The 25,085-nt window shown below is 35.5% G+C and overlaps 1 protein-coding gene across 10 annotated transcripts in view; it reads left to right on the forward strand.

The window, feature by feature from the left end:
• The window catches only part of DIP2 (disco-interacting protein 2), an 87,060-nt gene that overhangs the window by 17,746 nt on the left and 44,229 nt on the right, over positions 1 to 25,085 (forward strand). For 2 of the 10 annotated variants that reach the window (XM_065307894.1, XM_065307899.1), the window contains exon 2: positions 14,415 to 14,484. The exons of 4 other annotated variants lie outside the window; for them this stretch is intronic. In XM_065307894.1, coding sequence (XP_065163966.1) covers positions 14,430 to 14,484 — 55 coding nt within the window. In that variant the 5' untranslated portion in view covers positions 14,415 to 14,429. Of the gene's footprint in view, positions 1 to 14,414; positions 14,485 to 17,792; positions 18,021 to 25,085 lie in introns of those variants that run through there. 4 more of the 10 variants (XM_065307887.1, XM_065307888.1, XM_065307889.1 and 1 more) reach the window with 3 other exon arrangements.

Below are 25,085 nucleotides of genomic sequence, written 5' to 3' on the forward strand. Positions count from 1 at the left end.
GGCACATACCTATGCGCTGGATGGTAATGAATTCCAGAACCGTTATTATTAAAATTGTTAATCTGCAACCTTTTGGATTTATCTTTTTATATAGTTATCTCTCATATATAGTCTAAAGGATCTTTATATTATTATATATATTATATATTACTATTATTTTTATTATTAGTTTGATATATACCAATTGTTTTTTCTAGACTTAAGGTACATTTTCACAGTCTATTTGCAGTACGCACTTTTTGTGTCCTTTTTCCAACTCGATCGTGTAGTTTACATCAGAATGTTTTGTCACAATGGTGTACGGCCCATTCCACAATGGATGTAACTTTCTCAAGCATAAACCTTGTTTTATTGCCCAGTTTTCTTCTTTCATAAGTACCTGGTCTCCGACACAAAATACTTTGACGTTACTATGTCTGTCATAATTCTGTTTCATTTTAATTTTAGATTTTCCTATGTTTCTGATTTTTGCAAATTTCTAATTTCTTGCATTTTGAACGCAAATTTAGATTACAATCATCATAATTATAAAGAGGTTGGGGTTTCTCGTTAGCCGTAGCTAAATTTAGCTTCATAAATCCAAATAAATAGTGTTAAATGGTGTGTCCTGTTGCTGTGTGTGTGGGGTGGTATTATGCAAACATGGCTGCTTGCACAAATTGTCCCAATCTGTTTTGATTTTTGTACAGAAATGTCTTAAATACCTGCTAATGTTCGATGTGATCTCTCTAATGCTCCATTTGTCTGGTGGGTGGTATGCCGTTGTTTGCAATTTATGTATGTTCAAAAGTTTAAAGCAATTTTAAATAATTTGCTCAAAAAAGTTAAGTAATTTTATCGGTTAAACAAAAATCTGGAATCATATTTACATATTATATTGTTTACTAGTTTTGCAATTGTTCTTTGCTTCCTGGTCGGGTATAGTCATTGCTATTGAATACTTTGTTAGATCGTCTTGCGTCAGTTAAAACGTATTTATTTCCCTGATTGACTAAGCATGTTATTAATGGTCCTACAATATCCAAATAAATCTTTTCGAATGGCTGCGAAGATGTACTGCGATTACTTACCTGCACCTTGATCGGCTTTGTAGTTATTTTGTTTCTTGGCAACTATCACATTTCTGATATATTTTTGGATATCTTCTTTCATGTTTTCCAACTGTATTTTTGCTTCATGCGTTTATAGGTTCTACTTGCAATCTTGTAACCTCCCAGTGGTGAATCTCATGATACCTATGTATTACCCTTAATTTCTGTTCTTTCGGTAATACTGTTTGATTCTCTTTCAATTATCGTGTCATAATTTACTACTTTTCTTACATTTTGATTAAGTATCTAAGAACTGGTCTAATTTTTTCCCATTTGAAATTTCTATTATTCTTTATTGTCATTAAGTTTATTTCTTTTAAATTCATTTCTTGTAAAACGTTTACCAATTTGTTTAATACTATCCATAGTTCTTCGTAATCGTCGGTGTCAACTTCGTATTCCCTTTTGTATATAAGGTATATTAGTTTGTTTTTATATTTACTGCTTATAAGCTATTCAAAAAACAAGTATGTCATTTTAAACTGGGATTCTTTTGTTCGATTTCAAAAAATAAGTTGGAATTTTTCTGCTCCAAAAATTTGTAATTCCGTTGCTGCTAATGTCTTTCGGTTTCTAGGTATAAAAATAACGTTTGTATTTCTATCTAATTCATTTTCTGTTATAAGTGCTTGCTTCACTATAGTTTTGGATTAGTTGGTGATTTGTATTTCGTATAATTTTTAAATTCTAGGTAAATCCTGCTCAGTTTCTGGTTTGAGCGCAAATTCTGCTTAGTGCATCTGCATTGGAAAAGCGTTTTCACTTTCTTTTGTAAACTATCGTGCAGTCATATTCGGCTAACCTTAATCGGTATTTTTAAGAGCGTCTGGCTCCTGGATCCTTTTACTCTGAATACTTGGTGATAGAGGTCATGATCAGTCACAATTGTAAATTTGGTTCCATATATGTATGGCTTCCAAAATGATTGATTCCAATAAAATTAAGTTTCTATCTCTTTCAGTATATAGTAGAGTAATTTATTTCAGCTGTATTTAGTGATCTACTTGCAAATGCTATCGGTTTTGTCACTTCCAATTTCGCCAACTGGCTGATAATATTACTCCTAGCCCTTTTTTTTGCTCGCGTCACATGTTATAATAAATGGTTTATCGAATTGTGGATAGATTAAGATTGGCTCTGTAGTTACTGCCTGTTTTAATTCGTTAAATCTATTTCACATTCAGGGGTCCAAACAAATTTGACATTCTTTTTTAACAGTGAGTTCAAGGGATACGCTATTTTTGAAAAATTGTTAATAAACTTCCTATAATATCCTACAAGACCAAGGAATGATTTTACGTCTTTAGGCGTTTGTGGTGTTTTAAAGTTTATCACCGCTTTTATTTTATTTGGATCCGGCTTAATGCCATTTTCCGTAATAACATGACCTAAAAATACACATTCCTTCTGCAAGAATTTACATTTTTCTATGTTAATCTTTAATTTACTTTCTCTAAATCTTTGTAGCACTTCTATAATTTTCTTTTCATGATCTACCAGTGTATTTGCATATACAACAATATCATCTACATAAACGAAACACTTTATTCCAATTAAACCTGATAGTATTGAGTTCATTAATCTTTGAAATGTTGCAATTTCGGGAGTTCTTAAGTCCTTTTGTGGCATTCTTTTGTACTGAAATGTCCTGAGTCGGTACTCGAATGCTGTCTTTTTCTCTATCATCTACGTGCAAAGGTACTTGATGATATCCGCTTGGTAAATCTAGAGTCGTAAAAATAGTTTTGAACGTCCCAATTGATCCAAAATGTCTGTATATTCGGTAAATGGATGTTACCCGTTAAGTTGTTTTATCGTTAAGTTTTCTAAAAGTCTAATACTACTCTGTATTGGAATTTCCTGTTTTATTGGACTTCTTTGGGCTAGTAGTAGGCGCATTATATAAGGATTGACTGTGTTCTATAATAATGTTTCGCTGAGCATTTCGGTAATTTTGTTATTTATAATTTGCTTTGCGTATGTGGCAGCTCCGTAGGGTTTCACAAATATTGTGCGTTATCACTTGTTGTTATTCTGTGATTCGTTGCGTCTCAGTGACTGGAAAGCTTGTCACCTGGCAAATGTACTATATCTTCATATTCTATGATTGATTTATATAAATAGATCTGATTTCTTCTGAATTTCTAGTTTGGAAACATCAATAGAATTTCCTTTTTAATATCTGTTCAACTCTTTTGTAAATATCGTTTACCTTTCGCTAAGTACTAAAAAATATTTAAAATTTGTTTCCGTTTCTGTCAATATTTACTGTCTAAATTCAATAGATGCATTTTTCTATCATATATTTCTTTTCTTATGTTTTATGATTGTAAATTTTAAATTCATTGTTTTTTATATTTGCCGTATTCACTGGTTATTACTTCTCATTAAATTCGGAATTTAAAGTAAGCAAATTGTTTGATTCTGAGAAATACACTAATTTTGTATATGGCTTCTACATCTAGGTGGTACGCAAATCAAATTAGAAGTATCGACTGTATGTAATTTAAATATGTAATCATTTAATTTCAAATGTTTGTCTTGGTATGATATTACACCATTGTGGGTTGTGAGATAATATCCCTTCCAATAATTCCATCAAAGGGAATATTAATTTCTGTCTTGGAAACAACTTGGAACTTAAAATGAAAAAATTCGTGGAATCTATCTTTGGTGTTAAACAAATACGAACCTTGGAAAGTGTTTTTATTTTCTGAAATATCATACCCTATACATAGTTTGCTCTTCTGGTGTTATATTTTGCTTCTAATAATAACTATTTGATTTTCTTTTAATTGCTTTGTTAATTGAGCTGCCGTAATGACTATCAACCTTATATGTTCCTTATCTACTTGTTCTCGATTTGTTTTACATAAATTATTTCATTCAAGCTATTAATTCTAATACGACATGTTGCTCTTTTATCCTTTGATTGGGCTATTATTAACTCCTATGTTCCTAATAATATTACTTCTCATTACTTAAAAATACTATCACCCTCAATCTGTGTACCGCCTTTTACTACAGGGTTTATTGCCATTGCTCCGAACTGACCTGCACAGTTGGAGAGCCTCCTGCTCCTTTAATGGCTGCTGATTTATTCCTTGTTGTTTGGGATGTATTTTAGAGGATTCCTTTGATTACTCCCCGATTATTGCTTCCTTGTCCGACGGTTTGATAAGCAATTTCTCTGATACCATTGCTGCTACTTTGACTGAAGTTGTTATGGGGTCTAAAACGTATTTTGTCTATTCCCCATAATTATCTTGCTTACCTGGCCCTTGTCCATAATTAATACTTTGTAAAACTTGATGGTTTCTATTAAACCTACATTGATGGGTTTGGTGGTTAGCTCATTACAAATTTCGTGCATTTTATGTGATTCTCGTTCCGTACTTTGGTTTGTACTCATGATTATTTCTCCCGCCAAATAAATATTACAATTTTAATTTATTAAAATAATTAATTCTTCCAATCTTTGTGTAAGACCAATCTCGCTTTCAATGTCTTCACTGCTCTTTCGATGACACTACTTAACCATTAGCTTCTGCAACCTAGCAATGCGTTTTGAATTTTTAAAATTTAATAGCCCCTTTTAAACCCATTTACACAAATCGTTTCATTGTTTTGATCACTTTCGGCAAATTCTCAGAAATTGAGTTCTTAGGGATTTTATTCTGCTTGCATACGCTTCAATATTTTCATTACATGTTGTTTGTAGTTTGATATTTCGTTTATTAGTGTAGGAATTGATTTTGTCACTTGTTTAAAAATTTTGAGTCAATTTTGTATTACCTAATTCGTCCCATGTATCAAACTCGAAGGTTCTGACTTCTTTCTAATGCGTCGCCTGCGATTTTAAAACCACCTATTATATCGATGAAATTACTTCTTCTATCTCTACAACAAGTTTAAGGCAATATTCACTTCTGATTAATAAATGTGTTCCACTTTTGGAGACATCTTTCTCCTGCCTCAAATGCACTGATATATCCTAATAAATCTTTTTCTTTACTAAATGCGTTATTAATACTTTTTACTATTTATTTACTCTTTGATTTTATTATTACATATATATTATTATTATTTTAATATTATTATCTGGGGTAGTTCGAATCGATAGAGAAACTCAAACAATGTGAACTAATTTATATGAACATTTTAACAACCATCGACCGTTGAACGCTGGATTGAATGGAATTCAGTTATAATTTTCGTTTCTCGCTTCAGCTGTTCTTCTCTTGGATTTCTTCTGCGATGATGATACCCTCCGTCAAATGGCTGCTTGAATTCGCATGCGCTGTTGTATGCACACGTGAGATCCGCCGCCGCCGTCACCAAAATGTTAATGATGTTGTGAGCCTTTGCCTTCAGACAACCCGATTCTTCTAACTTATTATTTCTTTCTCGGAAAGAAGAACTGGTTTCAAAGATTCTACTCAAGTCTCTTTATTTACAAAATATTGACCAAGAGGCGAATTACAAACCTACTTCTGGCTCATATATTGACCGAACTCCACCGAGGTTGAGCTAAGACTAAAATAATTTTAGCACTAATAATCTTAAACTAAACTTATCGTGTTACACTAGAAAGAAGGACCAGCAGTAGCCGCTCAATAATATTGACCCTTATAATGTTTATGCTAAATGTGCGGTGGTTCGTACAAAACCAAAAATTCCTTCGGCTGAAAATTTCACAAAATAATAAATGGTAATAGAATATAAAACTAAAAACTAAATACACAATATTTCTAACTCAAAAATCCAAGTAATGTGCAATAAAACATAAATAAAACCATATAAAATGATTACGTAAAGGCTCATAACATTTGTCTCCTGCGCTGACGACGATAATCTCACGCCGCACAAATTACTATCATTAGTCTGATTTAAATTGAACGATTAACAACGGAAAAACGCGCTAGACAACAAAAAAGAAAACATTTTAAATCAGAAGTCATGTTTGTTGATAGTTGCATAGATAGGATTTGTGCGTATTTGAATTCGTTTTCGATTTGTTGGACAATTTGGTCGGTTTTTGTTGATGCTTGCTGGTGTTTGTTAGCTTTTAGGCTTAGTCGCGGTCCAGTGCTTGGTTAATTATGGCGAAACAATGGAGTTTATCAATAGATTGTTTTCGTTGCACAAGCGAAAACTTTTCAATTTACATATGTGCACATAGTATAAACTTGCCTCGGATTAATTTATCAAAAAATAGAATGTGTGTTTTTTAATTTAAAAAATCTTTACATTCCTCTGCCATGGAAACAGCGTACGATTTAATTTTAACGCTTTTTATTAACAAAAATTTCAACGATTTGCCTTTGGTGAACAGAAAAAAAGAATTGCCAAATCGAGAGGATAATATCAATTTCTGCGTGCAATATTTCGTTGCTTTTGTTGCTATAACTCTGTGCGATTTTACAGCGCACCTGTGTTGGCATAGATTTTTTGTTACAAACAAATTGCAGTGTGGTTTCTTTTGTCGAAAAAGTTTTTCGCAAGTTGTTAAGCATCGCTTCTTTCACGGCTCATGACGCATGGAGCAATGCAATCCTTTAATTTTTTCTAGTAGTTTTGGGATTATACAAATACACACATACATTCATGATCAGTGCACAAAACCTAAATGATTCCACAAATTGTAAAATAATTAGCTTTTAGTTCTTTTGGGAAAAACTTAGTAAAATGATAAAATTGGTTAAATAAAAATTGAAAAATTAGAATATCATATTTCTGAAGTAAAAAAATTATTTTAAAACAATTATTCACTACTTTAGTCACGGGTTATCCATTATTCACAGTTTTAGTCACGAGTTTTACTTTAGTCACGTGTATCTCATATTCGACATTTGCTCATTTTATTATTTTATGAATGTAACAATTGCGTGACACGAATAGAAATGTGTACAATTGAAAAAATTACACTCCTGAGCTTTTGTTCCGATGCGGTAAATTATTTAATAAAGCAAATGAGGGAAATCCACTTATTCCCTGCTTCAGGGCGTAAAGCCGCTTATTTATTAAATTAATTTTCTGCTCCGATGCAATCTGAATCACTAAAATACCTGGCGCAGCAACGAGTTAAAAGTGTGCATGACGTCGTTGTGCCATTTTGTATGCGGGATCAAAGTTCCTCGGCTAATTTTAATGCGTTGCAAGTTGCACTTGGAAAACGCGACGCGTTTAATGTGCGCGTCTAACTGGACTCGGCTGCGCATTTTAGGCATCGTTTCGTGTGTCAAAGGTGCATTTAGTGATCAAAGTGTGACATATTTGGCACGGCAATTGCTTATTCTCCGCTGGGAAATAATTACGTTTAAAACTTTTTAATTATCCGTTTAAAGAGCGATTTTCATTTTCGGTTTTGGAGTAGTTATCGAAAGTGAAAGAGTGTTGTGTTGAAAAGTCGTTGACCGCGGTGTGGATTCGGTGTACAAAGAAGACCAACGAATAATCCTAAGCTTTCGTCTGCTTGTTGAGTGTATGCGCGATAAAAAGCAATCGAATCGAACGGGAACGCCACGCAACAAACGAAACATCGTTCCGGCGTGTGTTGTGTGTTGGTTATTTGCATATTGCATACGCACTCCTCGTTCCTCCAACCGTTTTGACCATCTGCTCGCGCAGAGGAGATCCAAGAACACTGACTGCACTCTTGAATCGTTTGATTTTTCCACCTTGGGATATTCTACTAAATTGATTGTACACATTGTTGCGCATGCGTGCATAAATAAATATTCTTGCGGTACTTGCGTTTGGCGACAATAAAAGCGAATAAGGAAACGCATTTTCATTTTGAATGTTATCGTCGGAAATGGTCGGGCCGGCGCTGGAATGAAAGAGAAAATTAACATACAAGTGATTGGAATTTATCGATGGCGGCGGCGGCGGCGTCTTTTCATATGGATATTTTCATCATGTTTACAAGGTTTCGCGATGAAAATTTTCCATATTTAAATTTAAATGCAGTTGTTGTGGCATTGATAATTTTTGTTTTTTTGGTATTTTATTTTCGTTAATGCATTTTTCACGCGTGAAATTTATGCGTCGTACAACGTGTGATTATCTCCGCTGTGCGAAGACGTTATTATTACGACGTTTAATGCGATATATTGCGCCGAACGCAATATATCACGGTGTGCATATGCGCGCGCACTGAAAAATACGAGTATAATGAAAGACGTCGGCGGTGTGTGCAAAAATTTAATGAAAAACGCACCTACGAGCGCACAAAAAGACAACCGGGAAAAAAAAACGCGCAAGTCTACTCCGCCGATTGCATTCCATAGATAATTTTGTAATTTACGTTTTGGTATTTTTTAATTCTTTTTATGCGTGGCTGCTTGTTGATTGAGTTTTGTTGTGGCGACGCGGCGAGAGGTCAATGTCAATGTTAATAATTTTCAAAATTGTCTACGCGCTGCATGTGGAATGAAAGGTGTTAGCTTACATTACCATGAATGAAAAGCAATGCTATTATCTAACTGACAATAAATTTCAGCTTTACATGCGTGCCGTTTGCATCACTTCACATGCATGCGGCTATTGGATTTCATCGCGTTTTTATCTGCTGCTTTACGGCGTCTTAATGATGATGAAATTGAAATGAAACCAGTATTTGATTTTATCACGTTACATCGAAAAACAAAAAATAATCAAATATTGGGATTTTACGTTGATTAGCATATGTTTAATCATTGGTAAACTGGTTATTAACTTAATTACTCTTGTAAAAATGCCGGTAAATATTTCCTGAAGTCTAAATATGAATTCTACGTCGCTCAGTTGTATTCACTTGTGTTATGTTTAAATGATTTTCTAGTAACGCAACGTGCACCCCAACAAATTAGCTGAAAAATTGTGCTTAAGTTATAGAAATTTGCATTGCAATATGTAGGGATGTTGGGATCATAATTGCAACAACATTTCAAATGTTACCATCGATGTCATGTCTTTGAAAAATATTCTAGCTCATAATTATTAGAAATGAAAATATTTTTCGTTGTTACACAGAGAAACTTTGATGCTATAACGAGAAAATTGATATAAATCAACTAAATTATACAAATTTCAATATTTTAGAGAATTTTTCGTATATTTTTCTACTAATTTAATTAAATAATTAATTTTTTCACTCGAAAATATAAAATTTAGTGAAGCGTGTAACGCGACAAATAAATGATGCCTGTCTGTGTGTTGGAGCTTTTATCATCGTTGGATAAATAGAGATATAAGTCCTAAATCGTCCCGAATCTAAAGCTCTAAAGTCTAGACGCAATCTCTTTTACATTTGTATGGCTCCGCGCTGAGGGTTGAATAGTTAATATAACATTTTCATGACTGTTATTTTCACACACACCCAAACAGAAAACGTTTTTATTCTCTCTTTATTTTCATGTGACGAGATTCACATTTAAATATTTGATACTCCCATAATATTTTCCAAGGGAAGGAGAATTAATTTATACTTCTAACAACCAATTAGTAAACGTTTACTTCAACATTTACATTTTGTTTCAGGCTTAGGCTTGACTTAACATTTACAGTTTTCGCACCGTTCATACGCGCGCACGCTGTCTGAAAATGCAAATATTAAACTAGCATGCAAATTACCTGTTGTATAGTTCGCCCTCAGGAGCAGATTTTCGAATTCGGCACGAATTCGTTAATCCTTGCGCTAGAAGTTCAACAGTTGCATGGTGATGATGGTAGGTAATTCGAGTGATTTGTAGCATTTGTGCGTTGAGTTTGAGGACTTTCTATGAGGGGATTCAGCAGAATGGAAGCGGCGAGCTGTGCGAAATCGAATTCGAAATCCGCGTCAATCTCCAGTGTAAACGCATAGGGTGCACGAGGATGAGGGACGTAATCGTAACGTTTACATAAATCGAATCGATTTGACGCTCTATTAACCCTTGACTCGGCTTTGACTTCAAGTAAGGCCGATAAATTTTGTTCAATTTGCGCGCAAGAAACGAAAATCAACGAAATCAAATTGAAAAGATGTGGGCTGCGCTTTTAACAATAGAAATCAACGCGAACAATAAATTTATATCAGTATCAATGCTCTAAAATAATTATACCATTATATATTCCGAGAGATATTAAAAATAAATCATTACAATTGCAACCCACACGATTTGCCATCGAAGTGTTTTTATTTTAATTTTATTTTTAATAAATTGTTATTTGTTGCTGGATTTACGATAAAATTATTATAAAACACTCTGTATATTCATATGAAGTTATTATCTCTACATAGTGTGTAAAGTTAGTTTTGTTATCGCGATTGAAATCTCTTTGCCGGCGAGCAAATTTTCGAAAATTCGCCACACTCCATTAACCAATAACAAGCGCTCATAATTTATTATTTAGTTTTTACTGCGAGCAACATTTTTGGCTGCGCCGTAATTCTCCCTAATGTCTTTCATATCAAGGATATATATTTGCGCTTTAGAATATTCCTCGGCGCGGTGAATGTGAATATTCTGTTGATTGCGCTGCGGCAGTGAGCGCATTACGCTCCGTAAATGTGTGATTACATTTTATTGGACGGTTTTAATCGCATCCGATGCGCGTATTCAACCGTGTGCGCGACCCGAGCACATTTTAATACCTCTCTACATTTTAATGTAACGAGGGAATTCACTCATGCAGTATGAATTTTTATTTAGTATGTGCTGCGCATGCGTATTACACATAAACTTAGAAAAAGTTTTAAAAGTAAAAAGAAACTGGTACAATTTGTTTTGTTGGGGTAAGAGATCGAGAAGAGGTTAAAAGCAGTTTTTTCTGCGGCGATTTTTCTTCGTTTCGGTCGTGTTGTGTTTTTTGTCGTTGTTTCGGGTAGGATTCCTCCTGCCTTGCGTCTCTCGTGTGGTTCGAGTTCTTTCTGCTCGAGTTAAATTCTTCGTTGTTCTTTTCTCTTGCGCGCGCGCGGGCGCAATTTTATTTAGTTTTCTGCGTTTTCTTATTTTCGAGCCGGCCGAGAGCCCGTGCAGTACACAATACTTATCTGTATAAATCGTAAACGTCAGGATTTTTTTCCGCTGGCTGCAGGCGGAGACGTTGTTAGCAACTCTTCGCGGCGCGTGGAAAAACCACCCTCGGTGGATAAATTTATTTCTGTAATTTACTCGCGGACACCGTAATTTCATGTTGAAATATTTTTTCACTCCGAGCCGAAATTTATGCATTAGCGAATTTTTCGTGATTTGATTTGATTTAGTTGGAGAAAAAGTTATATTATGATGATATAACATTCAGTTGGGGAATAGCTTTCCGGGCGCGCGTTTATGCGCTTTGATAACAGTTTATTAGCCGGCAAATTTTTGCGCCCGGCTTTGCATAATGTCTGCTGCAGTGATCGGAGGGCGCTAAAGTAGGCAATAACTGAGTTGATGTTGGCGACGGCGCGCACAACTTGCGAGAGTTGCGGAGTTAATAAAACGACGACAAGCAAAGCCAACATCCTGACTGCGGGCTGGGCTGAAGAAGAGTTTGGAACTTTTGGCGTGACACAGTGCTGAGCTCACAATAAGTCTAGACGTGTAACAATACAAGATACATGTGAGTGGGACTAGCTGAGCGCGCAAAGTTTTGATAACGAATGAAACGAGTTTCGGGCATTTCTGGCTGCGGGATTGTTGCCAAATATGAAGTTTTATCGCTGGATAAGTACAAGTACATGAACCAAACCATATATACCTATATACAGTCGTGTTGTAAAGTTTTAAGTTTGGCTTTGCTTGAGGATAATTAATGACTTGAACTTGACCTTGACGATTATTTCGATATAGGAATTTCTTCACGGGAGAGAGAGTTTAAATTGAAGTGTTTTGTAATCGTTGAAACTCGCTGAGATAATGACTTAATAAAGGAATTGGTTATTTTGTAATAAGGAAAAAAATTATAAATTTACTTTCTAATATAATTTAATACTCTGTGTAACTAGGAAAAATATTTTCATTTCTAGCAATTATGAGGTAGAATATTTTTTTAAAGACATGACATCGATGGTAACATTTGAAATATTGTTGTTATTATGATCCCAACATCCCTACAAATTGCAATGCAAATTTCTATAACTTAAGCACGATTTTTCAGCTAATTTGTTGGGGTGCACGTTGCGTTACTAGAAAATCATTTAAACATAACACAAGTGAATACAACTGAGCGACGCGGAATTCATATTTAGACTTCAGGAAATATTTACCGGCATTTTTACTAAAATAATTGAGTTTATAATCAGTTTACAAAAAATTAAACAGATGTAAATTTGCCTAAAATCTCATTTTTTCGTTGGTTGTTGTTTTTATAATTTGATAAAATGCTTGTATTTACTTGCCAGTTGTAAATGTACCACGTCAAGATTAATTAGTTCATGTAACTTCATGTTCCTCCGGTTATCTCATATCAGGAATGCGTGAAATATGCGCAATGCGCAATGAATTATGAATTGACGAAAATAAACACGCGCGGCGGATGCTTCGACTCTCTGCGTTGCGTCTTACCGCACCAGCTTTGACTGATGCTTGTGTGCACAATGTATTTGTCCTCGTCTCGTCGAGAGCAACTTCCTCAAGCCTCAGTCTCTAAGTAATTTCAATTCATGACATGCACGCTGGGAATATGCGCGCATCTCATTCGTAATGCATTGCATAATGCTTCTTAGTTGTCTTAGATTTCTTTAAATTTATATTTCCAACACTCTGAATAACCAGGATCAATTGACCTGCAACGCAACAAGTAAATAAGACGTCTCGCAGGCGATAAAAAAATAAAACAAAGTTTTCAACGCCGCGTGATTGAATTACCATACGAAGTTTCAACCCTTATTTCACCCCCTTCCAGTGATAATTATTGATATTTTAATAATTATTCTCTTAGTCTATACCCAGACTAATCTAAAAAATCATAGATCATCAAAATCCGTCCAATGGTTCTCGAGTTATAAGTGCTGTAACTAACGCAATTTAAGTTGCTTCATTAGTAGTGTTAAATCTTTAAATTTATATTTTCAACACTCTGTATAACCAGGATCAATTGACCTGCAACGCAACAAGTAAATAAGACGTCTCGCTGTCGAGAAAAAAATAAAACAAAGTTTTCAACGCCGCGACCATTTTGTCTTCATCATCATCTCTCGTCTTGGTGGCGATGCGCCTCAATGCCTGAATGTTAATTTTCCATCGATAACTCGCGCTTCGATGAACGTCTTCGGGTTTTTTTCTTCTTCTTCTTGAACCGCCGACTAATTTCCGCGTTTCTCACTCGCTGAGTTTTCTCAGGCGGTGTTGATGTGCCGTCATAATCATGATTAATCTCGTCGATTAATAAATAAATGAGTAAATTATGAAAATACCACAAATATTTCTTTTCTATATTGATCATCGAATTATGTGGTCGGGTGGTTTTAATTAAATCTAATTAAATTAATTATTTGATTTCGTGCGCATTGCGATGATTTCTATTTGTTTAACGCTATTATTTGATTAATTAGACACTGCAGCGCGGATAATTATTTATCGCGCCGTAATTAAAGTGTTTGGGGGATGCGCACGCAATCGGCCATCATTACGCGCAAATTGCGCATGCGAAAGCTAATTACTAACGCAATTTAAGTTGCTTCATTAGTAGTGTTAAATCTTTAAATTTATATTTTCAACACTCTGTATAACCAGGATCAATTGACCTGCAACGCAACAAGTAAATAAGACGTCTCGCTGTCGAGAAAAAAAATAAAACAAAGTTTTCAACGCCGCGACCATTTTGTCTTCATCATCATCTCTCGTCTTGGTGGCGATGCGCCTCAATGCCTGAATGTTAATTTTCCATCGATAACTCGCGCTTCGATGAACGTCTTCGTTGGTTTTTTTCTTCTTCTTGAACCGCCGACTAATTTCCGCGTTTCTCAGTCGTTGAGTTTTCTCAGGCGGTGTTGATGTGCCGTCATAATCATGATTAATCTCGTCGATTAATAAATAAATGAGTAAATTATGAAAATACCACAAATATTTCTATTCTATATTTGATCATCGAATTATGTGGTCGGGTGGTTTTAATTAAATCTAATTAAATTAATTATTTGATTTCGTGCGCATTGCCATGATTTCTATTTGTTTAACGCTATTATTTGATTAATTAGACACTGCATCGGATAATTATTTATCGCGTTCGTAATTAAAGTGTTTGGGGGATGCGCACGCAATCGGCCATCATTACGCGCAAATTGCGCATGCGAAAGCTAATTAAACGCGCATTGTTTCGGATGAATGGACGTTTAATGTGTCTGACACGCACTTTTCTTGTTTGTTGCAGGTGAGCTCGAGATGAATGCCTTTTTATATTCATTTGCATCGCAAAAATGTTTCGAGACGCACCGCAAAAAGTAAGTACTTTGGTAATTAAACTAAAGAAAGGGAGAAATACCAGGTGTGCATCGAAATATTTGAGATTAAAAATCTATTTCATCAAAACGAATAGCAATTGTACTTTAGCGCCATCTAGGATTCAATTATTTAACTCTAACTATGATAAAACTATCATTCCAATTTTCATCTCTTATTTAACACACTTCCAGTGATAATTTTCGGTATTTTATTAATTATTCTCTTAATGTGGTTCGTGATGAACCCAAAAAATCATAGATCATCAAAATCCGTCCAAGGGTTCTCGAGTTATAAGTGTTGTAACTAACGCAATTTAAGTTGCTTGTTACTTGCGGGTTTAATTCTCCGCGTACACACACACACAGATGTGTGCATGGGGTTCGTAAATATATTTTATTTATAAGCATCGGCCCGCGGTCGTTTTTATCAAGGCCGTCCAGGTGCCCACCGTTTAAGAGCGGCGCGCGCGCGCACTCGGCTGGAATCTGTCGTCGTCGTCGCGAACAAAGGGCCCGTGGGCCGTCGGACGTTTCGCGGTTTCCACTCGTTTTCTTACATTCTCGTATTCCGCCGCGGGCGTGCGTAGGTATTCGCGGGGTGGCTGCGGCCGCACACACCAAGTACACATATAAAGACGCGAGAAGAGGAGAAGAAGGGTGTGCGTGGAATTGTTGGCCGGACCTTTTCATAGCGGCTCGTAATTTATGAACGCCGCAATTGTCTCTAATCGAATGTCGCCAATCTTAGCTATAAATACACCTCTTTTGTATGCGGCCAATCTGCTCGCCCCATCGCGGCTGCATCGGCGGCCAGCGTGCAATAAAAGCATTTATTCGTTTTCTTAATAATCAATAAAGTTTCCATGTTTTTCTGCGTATTCATATGAATATTTCGAAGAATTTTGTGTTTATTTTAGTTTTTAGGAGGAAAAATGTAGCAATAGAAGAAGAAAGTTGTAGACGTAGACAATGGGCGGTTGTTGACGTAGGTGGTGCAGTGGAAACAATAGATAAACGTGTGCTGATAAGTGACACGAATTGTGTTTTTCTAAGATTGCGTCAGGCATGTCAACGCAATCATACGTGCGCCACATTTTAAACATTTCGTAGAAAAACCAAACATAAAAATTTTATTCCATCACAGTATTGTAGTCATCATCACTTTATTAAGGTTATTTTTTAAATATTTTTATTTTTGGTGAAATTGTGGCCAAAATTTCTTAATTTTACGCATAAAAAACAACCGTTATTTTCTAATCCTAATGTGGTAGTAATTTTAGCGCCTGTCCTTAATGCAGCATGCTTTTTGTCGCTCGGACATTTTATGGAATAATTTATTCCGTCGGCAATTGTTTACGTTTACGATCGCTTGCCTTGCTGCAGGTAATAAAATCTGATAATAATTTCATCGTCGTGGCGAGGCGCTGATAACGCACGCGTCGAGTATGCAGGCGGATAATAAATTAATTGATAGTTGTGGTGTCTTGTCCGAGGTATCATTTGTTGGTGATCTCGACCTCCAGATTTTCGCGTTTCCGCGAGTTCCCATGCGCCTCCTGCGGGTTCTGCGATGTCATATTTTACGTGCGGGATCAAGACCTTAAAATGGAATTAATTTAAACATTTACAACCAATTCACACTCATTTGCATAGGTGGGTTTCTATGCTTTGATTTTTATTGAATTTTATGGAGTTTTATTAATTTTCGCACGCATGTCGGCACGTTTGAGACTGAATAAATTACAATTGACATTCACTAATGACCTAGGAAAAGATTTCAAGTTGAATAACATTTAAATTTTTGGTATCTTATTCAACTATGCATAAATCACTCTACATTTTGTCTTGTTTGATGTTTGTTTATTAACAAATGAGTTATGCGATTTTCTCCGATTGATTTACGAGTATTATCCAAGTTTCTGTAAGTTTTGCGACTGTTGATTAGAATTCACATTACAAGTGACTGTGTGAATGCGAATGTGTATCACTTTGTGCGGAAAACAGTAATGTTGTAACCCGCCGCGCGCATTCAATAACGGGAACTTGATTTATAATTATTTGCAGTGAGGAAGATGTGAATGTCTCGCTGATATCTGAATTATTGCAAATTACATTCGCAAACCGGCCGTGTGTGCTAATTGCGCCTAATCAAAAACGCATACAAAAACATCAGATGGTTAAGTATTGATGTTTAATTCCTCTCACATGCGATGGGGTTGATTACGATGTGCGGGGATAAAACTAAAAGTGCCATCGCAATTAATCCAAACTTCCACCAGTCGCGTAATTGCGTGATGGATGCGCGCCAATTCGGGATGTCAACGCGACTAATGATTAATTGCTACTACAAACTACCAACTTCAGTATTCATGAAGGAAAACTAAATATAAAATTTATATTTTGCTCGTCCCTGACCTTTCTTTAGGTTAAAAATAAAATAAAACTACTCTGCTTGGTTGGTTGGTAAACCTGTAAACTTTTTGCTTTTCAATCAAAACCGTTTACGATTCCATTCCTCCTCGCGCGCCGCTTTTTTGCATCGCAAACCGCAAACCTCGCGGTTTTATTCACGACCGCGCATATTTACATCTGAAATGCGTATAAAACTTTTACGATGGCACTCGTTCATTTATTAGAAATACGCATGCGCGGCAAACAAGTTGCAATATCTATTTATCTGGGGTGGGGGATATTTGGTTGTTCGTTTTCACTTTTCGCCGTAAAACGTCCTTCGCGGCGCTCGTTACGATTGAATGTAAATGTAAACGAAGCGAAACACGAAACGCGAATCGGACGTTGTTATAGGAGTATCTTCTTTTTACATGCATGTGTAAGTGTGTGTGTGATGCCCTTCGCGAAGAAGCGACGCCATAAAAATAACTCGCAACTCGGCACAATTAAAATCAATGCGTACGCAAACTCTCTTTAACATTCCATACGCTCAAGACAATTTCGTAATGATTTTAATTGGATTGTGATGAAATTTGTTACGCAGAAAAGATTATCCTGATAATCTGGATCCAAAATTGGTGTTTTTTATATATTTTTATTTATTTTTAATGCTTAGGCAGTAAATATGATTAATCGAAAGTAGGTTTTTAGTTTAGTCTAGTTGTACATTGCACTGATTGTGTTTGGTGCATCATCTGCATCACTCTCTCTTTTCGGTGTGCACAGCATCTCACGGCGCGTTGTTTGATTCGCCCCACGCCACGCCAACTAAGTCAGTTGTTGGAGAGTTAAGTCGGTTTCTTGTGGTCGGCGGTCTTGGAGGAACGCGCTGCACGGTCAGTCGACGCACCGGTCTCGCGCACGTCGCAGTTTACTTACAACTACGAGTAAATGTAATCGGAAATGTAAAACTCTCGCAATCAGTACTACAACAAAAATATTTATTTAAACTTTTTAAATTTTAATTTTGTGCGATAAATTTAGTGTTTAGTGTTTTGGTGGTTATTTTTTTTGTTTTGTGATTTTCGTTTGGATTAATTTCTACTGCCCCCTGAGGAACAAGTGATAATTATGCCCGCACGATGGTAATAACTAATAACAATCGCTGGCGATTTAATTTGCGCCGTGTGTCCGATTTGTGGATTCTGGTAAAGTGTGATTTTTGCCGTCGTAATTCGCTGCCGTTCCTCTTCGCTGCTGGGACGTGTCAGGTGCTCGTTATATCATTACCCGCGCACCATTTTACAGCGGATAATGATAGATAATCGCCGTTCGTATATAGATTACCGGTTTGCCGAAGAAATATTTGCGTTTTGGAAAATTGCCCAACCGATACACATCTACACATTCACACAACACATCAATAATTTAATATTAATATTATTTAAATAGTTTTATTTGAATTTAAAAGGCTAAAAATTTAATTTTGAAAATCTTATTTCTCTGAAAGGAAATCCGACTTTTACTTTTTTCCCGTTTTTCAATTTGTCTTTTCGGGTTCGGTACGCATCTCTCTCGCATGGAGAGTTGGCTCTTTGCGTCGCTGGTTTTACAATGAGCACCACCGAAGAAAACCCGTTTGTTTCGATTACGTTACATCTAGTTGTGTGTCTTCGCGCGCCGTGTGCTCTATTCAAGAGAGTCGACAAAGCGGTTACTTTTTACGGCCGGTTCGGAGTTGATTCGGCCGGCGTTTTTTTCTTCTTCGTTTTTTCTTCATCGCCAGCCTCCGCTGCTGCTCCATTGCTCGTATTAATTAATTTTCATTTTCTCTTTCTCTTTGGACGTCGCGTTGTGTTCATTCAGCCAGCCGGCCAGCGCGGATGATTAAATCGTTTTTACGGTGCGAAATAAAATCGCATTTTAACTGAAACTGAAAGTTTAAAGAGTTTAAAAAAATATTGATAGGTAAAACATTAATTTAAATTCTTTAAAATAATAATAATAACAAAAGAAAATGCGAATTAAAATTTATCTTGACCTACAAAGCAAGTAAAATGCAAAATAAAATATGTTAATGTGGAATAATGATGAATAATCCACCGTGATTGCTGGTTATTATCTAAATACCAACACGATTCATACAATTTCTACATTTTTACCGCGCGATTAATAAATTATTGTATATTAGACATTTCAAGCCGATAACCGGAAGGAAAACGGAGATAATTCAATGAATCAATTAGAAACCAGATAGTGATTGTGTGTTTGCTGCGGCTAATTAAACAAACGCATGCACAAATAAATTAATCAGCTGCGTGCGTTCTGCGTTTCGTTCCAGCTACTCATAATTAATCATCATTAGCAAAACGTTCCGGTTTACTTTATCGGATCGCACGTTTTCCGCGTACCTATTGCCAGTTGTGGTGTGTGTTCGTGTAAGCCGAATGTAAATCGAAACGTTGCATCTCCTGTCGGAATGATTGCAAGAAATTGCACGCGCGACTAGAGTCGATTTGCTGTTTACCGTATTACGGCATCGCGCGCGCGCAACTGCAATAATTCATTCGGGATATTTATTGCCGTTTTCAGATTACCTCGGCTTGATGTGTGTGTGGATAATGCTTAGTATTGTATGGGCACATTATGAACAAGTCTCATTTGTAGCGCATAGCAGTTGGTATTGTTTCGTGTGCCGCCGCATTGCATTAGCCTTTTATTGCGCGCGCGATGCCTTCCCTAATGCTCTTAATAAGCCAGTTAGGAACCAGGAACCGATACGGATTCGCCGGCGTAACGGGATTCTCATTCGCCGCCAACAAAAGTCGCGCGAAATCGTCGGAATCGCAGCCGTTTAATAGGCGCGATAATGTCGATGATAATGACGCGGGTGTTGTACACGCACGAAATTGCGCTCGCTTTAAATTTATCGCGCGTTGTTATTGGAATGTAGATAAACGGTATACATTAGGCTCGGATTGCTGGTGTAATCAAAGAAATTCTATATTGTGAGCCAAGGACGAAAAATGGAACATGGGATGATTTTCGTGTTTTGTACACGCAATATTTGTTTGCTAGATTATTAATCAAACTTAGAAAATTTGTGAAAAGTTAAAGATCTTGTGGCAGATTCAGAATTTTCAATCTGTTTCTCTCTATCTCTTTTAATTTGCGAGATATTCGCAATTAAAAAAATTAAAAAATGAAAAATTTCAATTTTTAACATTTTTAGTCGCGTTTTTCGACCTTTTGCTTTATGAAATTAAATTATTCTAAATTCTTATCTAATAGAGAATTTCCTAATCTTTCAAAATTTATAATTCGCTGATTTCTATCTCTTTTAGTTTGGCAGATATTCACGATCAAAAATCGTCAAATTTTTTTATCAAAAATCAATTATCGACTAGAAAGTATTTCGCAATATTTGTTGCCTAGATTATTAATCAGACTTTGAAAAGTGGTAAAATATTAAAAATCTTCACATAGATTAAGAATCATCAATCTGATTCTCTTTATCTCTTATAATTTACGAGATATTCGCAATTGAAAAAAATCAAAAATTGGAAAATTTCAATTTTTAGCATTTTTAACCGCGTTTTTGACCTTTTACCCCACGAAATTAAATTATTTTAAATTCTTATCTAAAAGAGAATTTTCTAATCTTTCATAATCTACAATCCGCTGATTTCTATCTCTTTTAGTTTAGAAGATATTCACGATCAAAAATCGTAAAATTTTTTAAATTAAAAATTATCAATTATCAACTAGAAAGTATTTTTTATTCATTAAATCACAAGAACTCAATTTGTAAATGGCGTGATGTTGTTCTACTTGTTGTCACTGATTGAAAAGCGAACAAAACACGCATAGAGGCGTGCGAACGCAAACTTTATCCGCAAGAATAGCGATGAATTATAAGTTGATAATGCGTTGTTTCTTCACAACAACAACCCGACAAATTGCTTTTGGAAATCTGTATTCATAGTCAAAACTCTGTCTAACTTTGATTGTTCCGAACAAAATTATTAATTAATTTTATATTATTTATTATTTCGAAGCATAAACGTAAACATCCAGGACAAAATCGAAAATAATTTCCAACCTACTTAATTCAAAGTCTACTTTGATTGTTTTGCAATTACAACAAAACGAGAATCGTGGGCCATTGTTTAAGTTTAACGAATTTCTATTTACCTAATTTTGGGCGCACGGTGAATACCTGAACACAATGCCCGCGCACAAGTGCAATTGTTCGAATCCAGACTTAATTGCTTAATTATGAGTATAGTTTTCGTTTATTTGCGGCATTGACATTTACGTGTATTGTATAATCGCGATTGTTTTTCATTAAAATTTCGTATCGAATCTCGTAGGGCAACACAACTGCACGACCTTTTCGTAATTGTTTCGCGCACGTTTTCTGCCAAACAATAAAAGCAGCTGATGCGAAACGAGAGCTTTTCTATTATTCTTTTATTGTTTATTAAGGCACTCGCGAGTGTTGATTAGAGTTGGCGTTTCTGGTTTCATTTTCGCTTGCAGGCTGGCGAAGATGGAAGAGGAAAGGATTGCGCTGTTAATTGCGTTAATCCACACAGCGCCTAGCCTTGTACTTGGAAGCTGGTTGTTGTTGTTGTTGTTGCATTGTGTTATGCAACTCGCCGAGGGACCTCCGGCGAATAATAATCCAACAAATCCGGCGTGCAAACAGCCTGTTCGTGCTGCGTTTGTAAGCGTTTCGCGTCGAACGTTCCCAGAAATTATTAACTAATTATGAAAACAAATACGCTAGACACGACAAATCCTGCGCACTTGAATTCGATATTATTACTCATCGGTACTAAAAGGAAATCGATCGCCTTGTTATTTATATTATAATAATTTTATTATCGAGTGAAACCGTTTGAATGGTTAAGTAAGAAGTAATTACTGAATTCGTTCCATTAAATTCGTTGCCCAACACATATTTAAGGTCGGTCATAAAGCACTACTAGAATTAAATTAATTTTAAAGCCTAAAATGTAAATATTTTCTTTTTAATTGCCTAGTATACTTACTATTAAGTATTTAAATTTTGGTTTTATTTTTTAAAAGTTTACGTAGGTGTAGCTTAATTATCGCGCCATAAATGATTACCTAATCGAAATTATTACGTTGATGAGCCGCAGGACAATCAATAATCACCTATTCGAGGTTATTTTTAAATTTTTAACTTGTTTTAAGCAGCTAACGACCACACAGATATAAATTTATGAAATAATTTCCTAAACAAATCATGAAATCAATATAATCTGTCTTGTTATTTGTGGCTGGTGACTTGTGACTGGTTTCAATTTCATTCTCGATGCCCACACGCGTTCGGTGCGCTGTAAATAATTCCGCGGTGGATGTGGATTAAGCGACAGGTTCGCCCACCGAAAGTGAGCGCATTTGATTTAGCGCCTGTAGGAATCCGAGTTTTTATCAGAAACATATACCACCGATGGGCGGGGCACGAGAAGATGATCGTTTTGCATTTTCATGCGCGCAACAAGAAAGCTTTTAAATCTTCACGTGTTGGATGTTTATTGGTTTATATACAGTGTGTTTAAAATCAAATCGAAAATTTTCTTCGTTTAAAATTTTAATTAAACTTGTGTGAATTGTATGATACTGTATGTGAAATGATAAAGGATTATAAAACAGGTGTGGCTGTAGTACAAGCGAATCCGAACGTAAAATTTATCGTCGCCTATAAAGTAAAATATCGCAAAGAAGCGGCCCAATCGTCTCGTGCGAGAATATTTTATCCGCGGACTTCTTCCATTCCATCTCTTCTCTATAACCAGTTACAACATGCGCGCACTTGCGATTTTATTGCCCACTTTCAGTTTCTCGCAACGCGCGATGCCCATGATTCACAATGCACGAAATCAAACGCATCCTATTTACATACCTACGCCGCCATCATTTTAATGAACAAACATAACGTCGAATAATATGTTGCTTGTCATTGTCGCGATGCACATTTTATTGGCGCACGACGCATAAATATGGATACAAGTCACAATAAAGCATGAATTATTCTAATAGGAAATTAATAAAGCGCTTGAATTTATTGCCAGGCGTGTGGGCGCCCTGGTCGAAAGTGAAAACGGATCAAATATCATAGCTCACGAGGTGATTTTGAATTATTTCGATTTAAAAACCAGTTTGATGTAAATGTCACTGGTTTATACTTTATTTGAGATTAAAATTTTTTCTTTTACGAAAATTTGCTATCATCTATTAAATTAACACGTTATTCATTTGTTATGACAGATTTATGGCTTGGCGGTTTTTTACCGTTCGCTTCTCGCACCTACGCGTCGAGTGCATTATTAACTTTTGTTGAGGATTTTTATTCGTGTCGCGTATGTAACGTGTGTGTAATTTCATTGAACTCTCGCATCGATAAAAAGCCCACAATGGGCATGATTTATGTCTCAATCTGGCCGCCGTGGCTATTAAATTATTTATAACACCATCGACGCGCCGCACGCTAAACATATAGCTGCGTTTTTATTATACACGAACGTGTATAATGTAAAAAATGAAATTTATGCGAATTGAACGCGGCAGGAGGGTGTCCTGTGAAGAGAGTGAGTGATTCTTATTCTCGCTTTGGTGATTTCTCACTGGATATTAGACAAAAGTAAAATTTTTGTTCCATTTTCAGATATTGTTAGTTTGTTGGGTATTTGTACAAGAAACCTTCGCTAATATGCATTGGGCACAAGGTGAATTGCGATGAGAAAATGAATTACTAATTACGCTGCACATTGTGCAACTCATTAAATACCTGCCAACAAAAAATGAATTTCATTGTAGTTTTTTATAGCCGGTAGTGTGTCGGTTTTAACGTTAATTTGCGATTGTTACTTTTTTAGTCGAATTTAGACACGGCAGGAACATTAAACTCGCTCATTAAATATTCGAAACTTGTAGAAAAAGTGAGTTTGTTGTAATATGAGCTGATAACATCTGAGTTTTGAATAAATTCGGAAATAATATGCTTGTCGTTTTTTATGTAGTGAGAGATAATATTCAATAAATCTTATTTTTATTTTTATTGTTTCTGTAAGCTTTGAACGTGCATAAATCGCCAGCTTATAGAGCGTGTAATTTAGCGGAGTACTGCGGATCCGATTCGCAACGCTTTGGCAATGCGGTTTTCCAATTTTTCATCGAATTTCATTGAACTAGCAAGCAATAAAATCGACGGGCAGTAAAAGCAGAACGTTGGGTTAAAGGAGTAACATCTACAATGTCTCACAGTGTATTTTACATGAAAAATTATTACATTTTAGTTTTCTTTTTTTTGATTTTTCTGTTTATTTTATTTTATATTTATAAAAATACTAAATTTAACTAAATTTAAGTCGCTTCCGTACGCGTCTGTAGTCACAGAAGAAGTAACAATGAAGTAGAATGGCGGGAAGATTAAAATGGCTGAAAGTATAGTCTATGGAAGTATAGTGTACAGTCTCCATAGTGTAGTCAATTGGATTTGATGTTGACGTAGCTGTCGGTAATACAGTGTGATAATACAGTGTGATGGTACTATAGTACTTAGGTTTGAGCTTCATTGCTGGAATGCTAGATGGCGTTAAAGTAGTCAAATAGCCAGATGCAGAGGTATTATTGGCTAAACAATTTCTTTATTTTATTTAAAAAATAATTTTTTTTATTAAATAAAAAGTAGCCTATAACCATTCGGGGACTACTAAGAATATGTGTACAAATTTTCATGATGATCGGTTAAGTAGTTTTTGCGTGCATGTGTAACAAACATCAGGACTTTCGCATTTATAATATTAGTAGGGATTTATTTTGTTTTTATTTTTCGGATACAATTCAATCCCCTTAAGTTAAAAGCAAAGTCTTTAAATTGAAAAGCGACTGGTGGTTAAGTTGCCAAATCAATTGCCGTTCGATTGAGCAGAAGTATTTAGTAACCGTACGAGTTTACTCTCCTCAACGCGAGTAAAACAAGTTTAAGATTATAGAGATTCGGGTTTACAACTTTAATGGATGGACACGCTTCGCTGGTGAACTAATTTAAGCGTGCGATTTGTATCGATCTAAACCAATACAATTAATTCATGTTTTTTTTTTCGAAAAAATTTATTATTTGTTGATTCACTGTATATTGTGTAAACTGTGTTAATTGCTCAATTTTTACACGCGAT

Source organism: Atheta coriaria, unplaced genomic scaffold (genome assembly GCF_025399875.1).
Source record: "Atheta coriaria isolate IRGN ID8LTWV9N9 unplaced genomic scaffold, Caltech_Dcor_3.1 hic_scaffold_7_pilon, whole genome shotgun sequence".
Taxonomy (NCBI): Eukaryota; Metazoa; Arthropoda; class Insecta; order Coleoptera; family Staphylinidae; genus Dalotia; species Dalotia coriaria.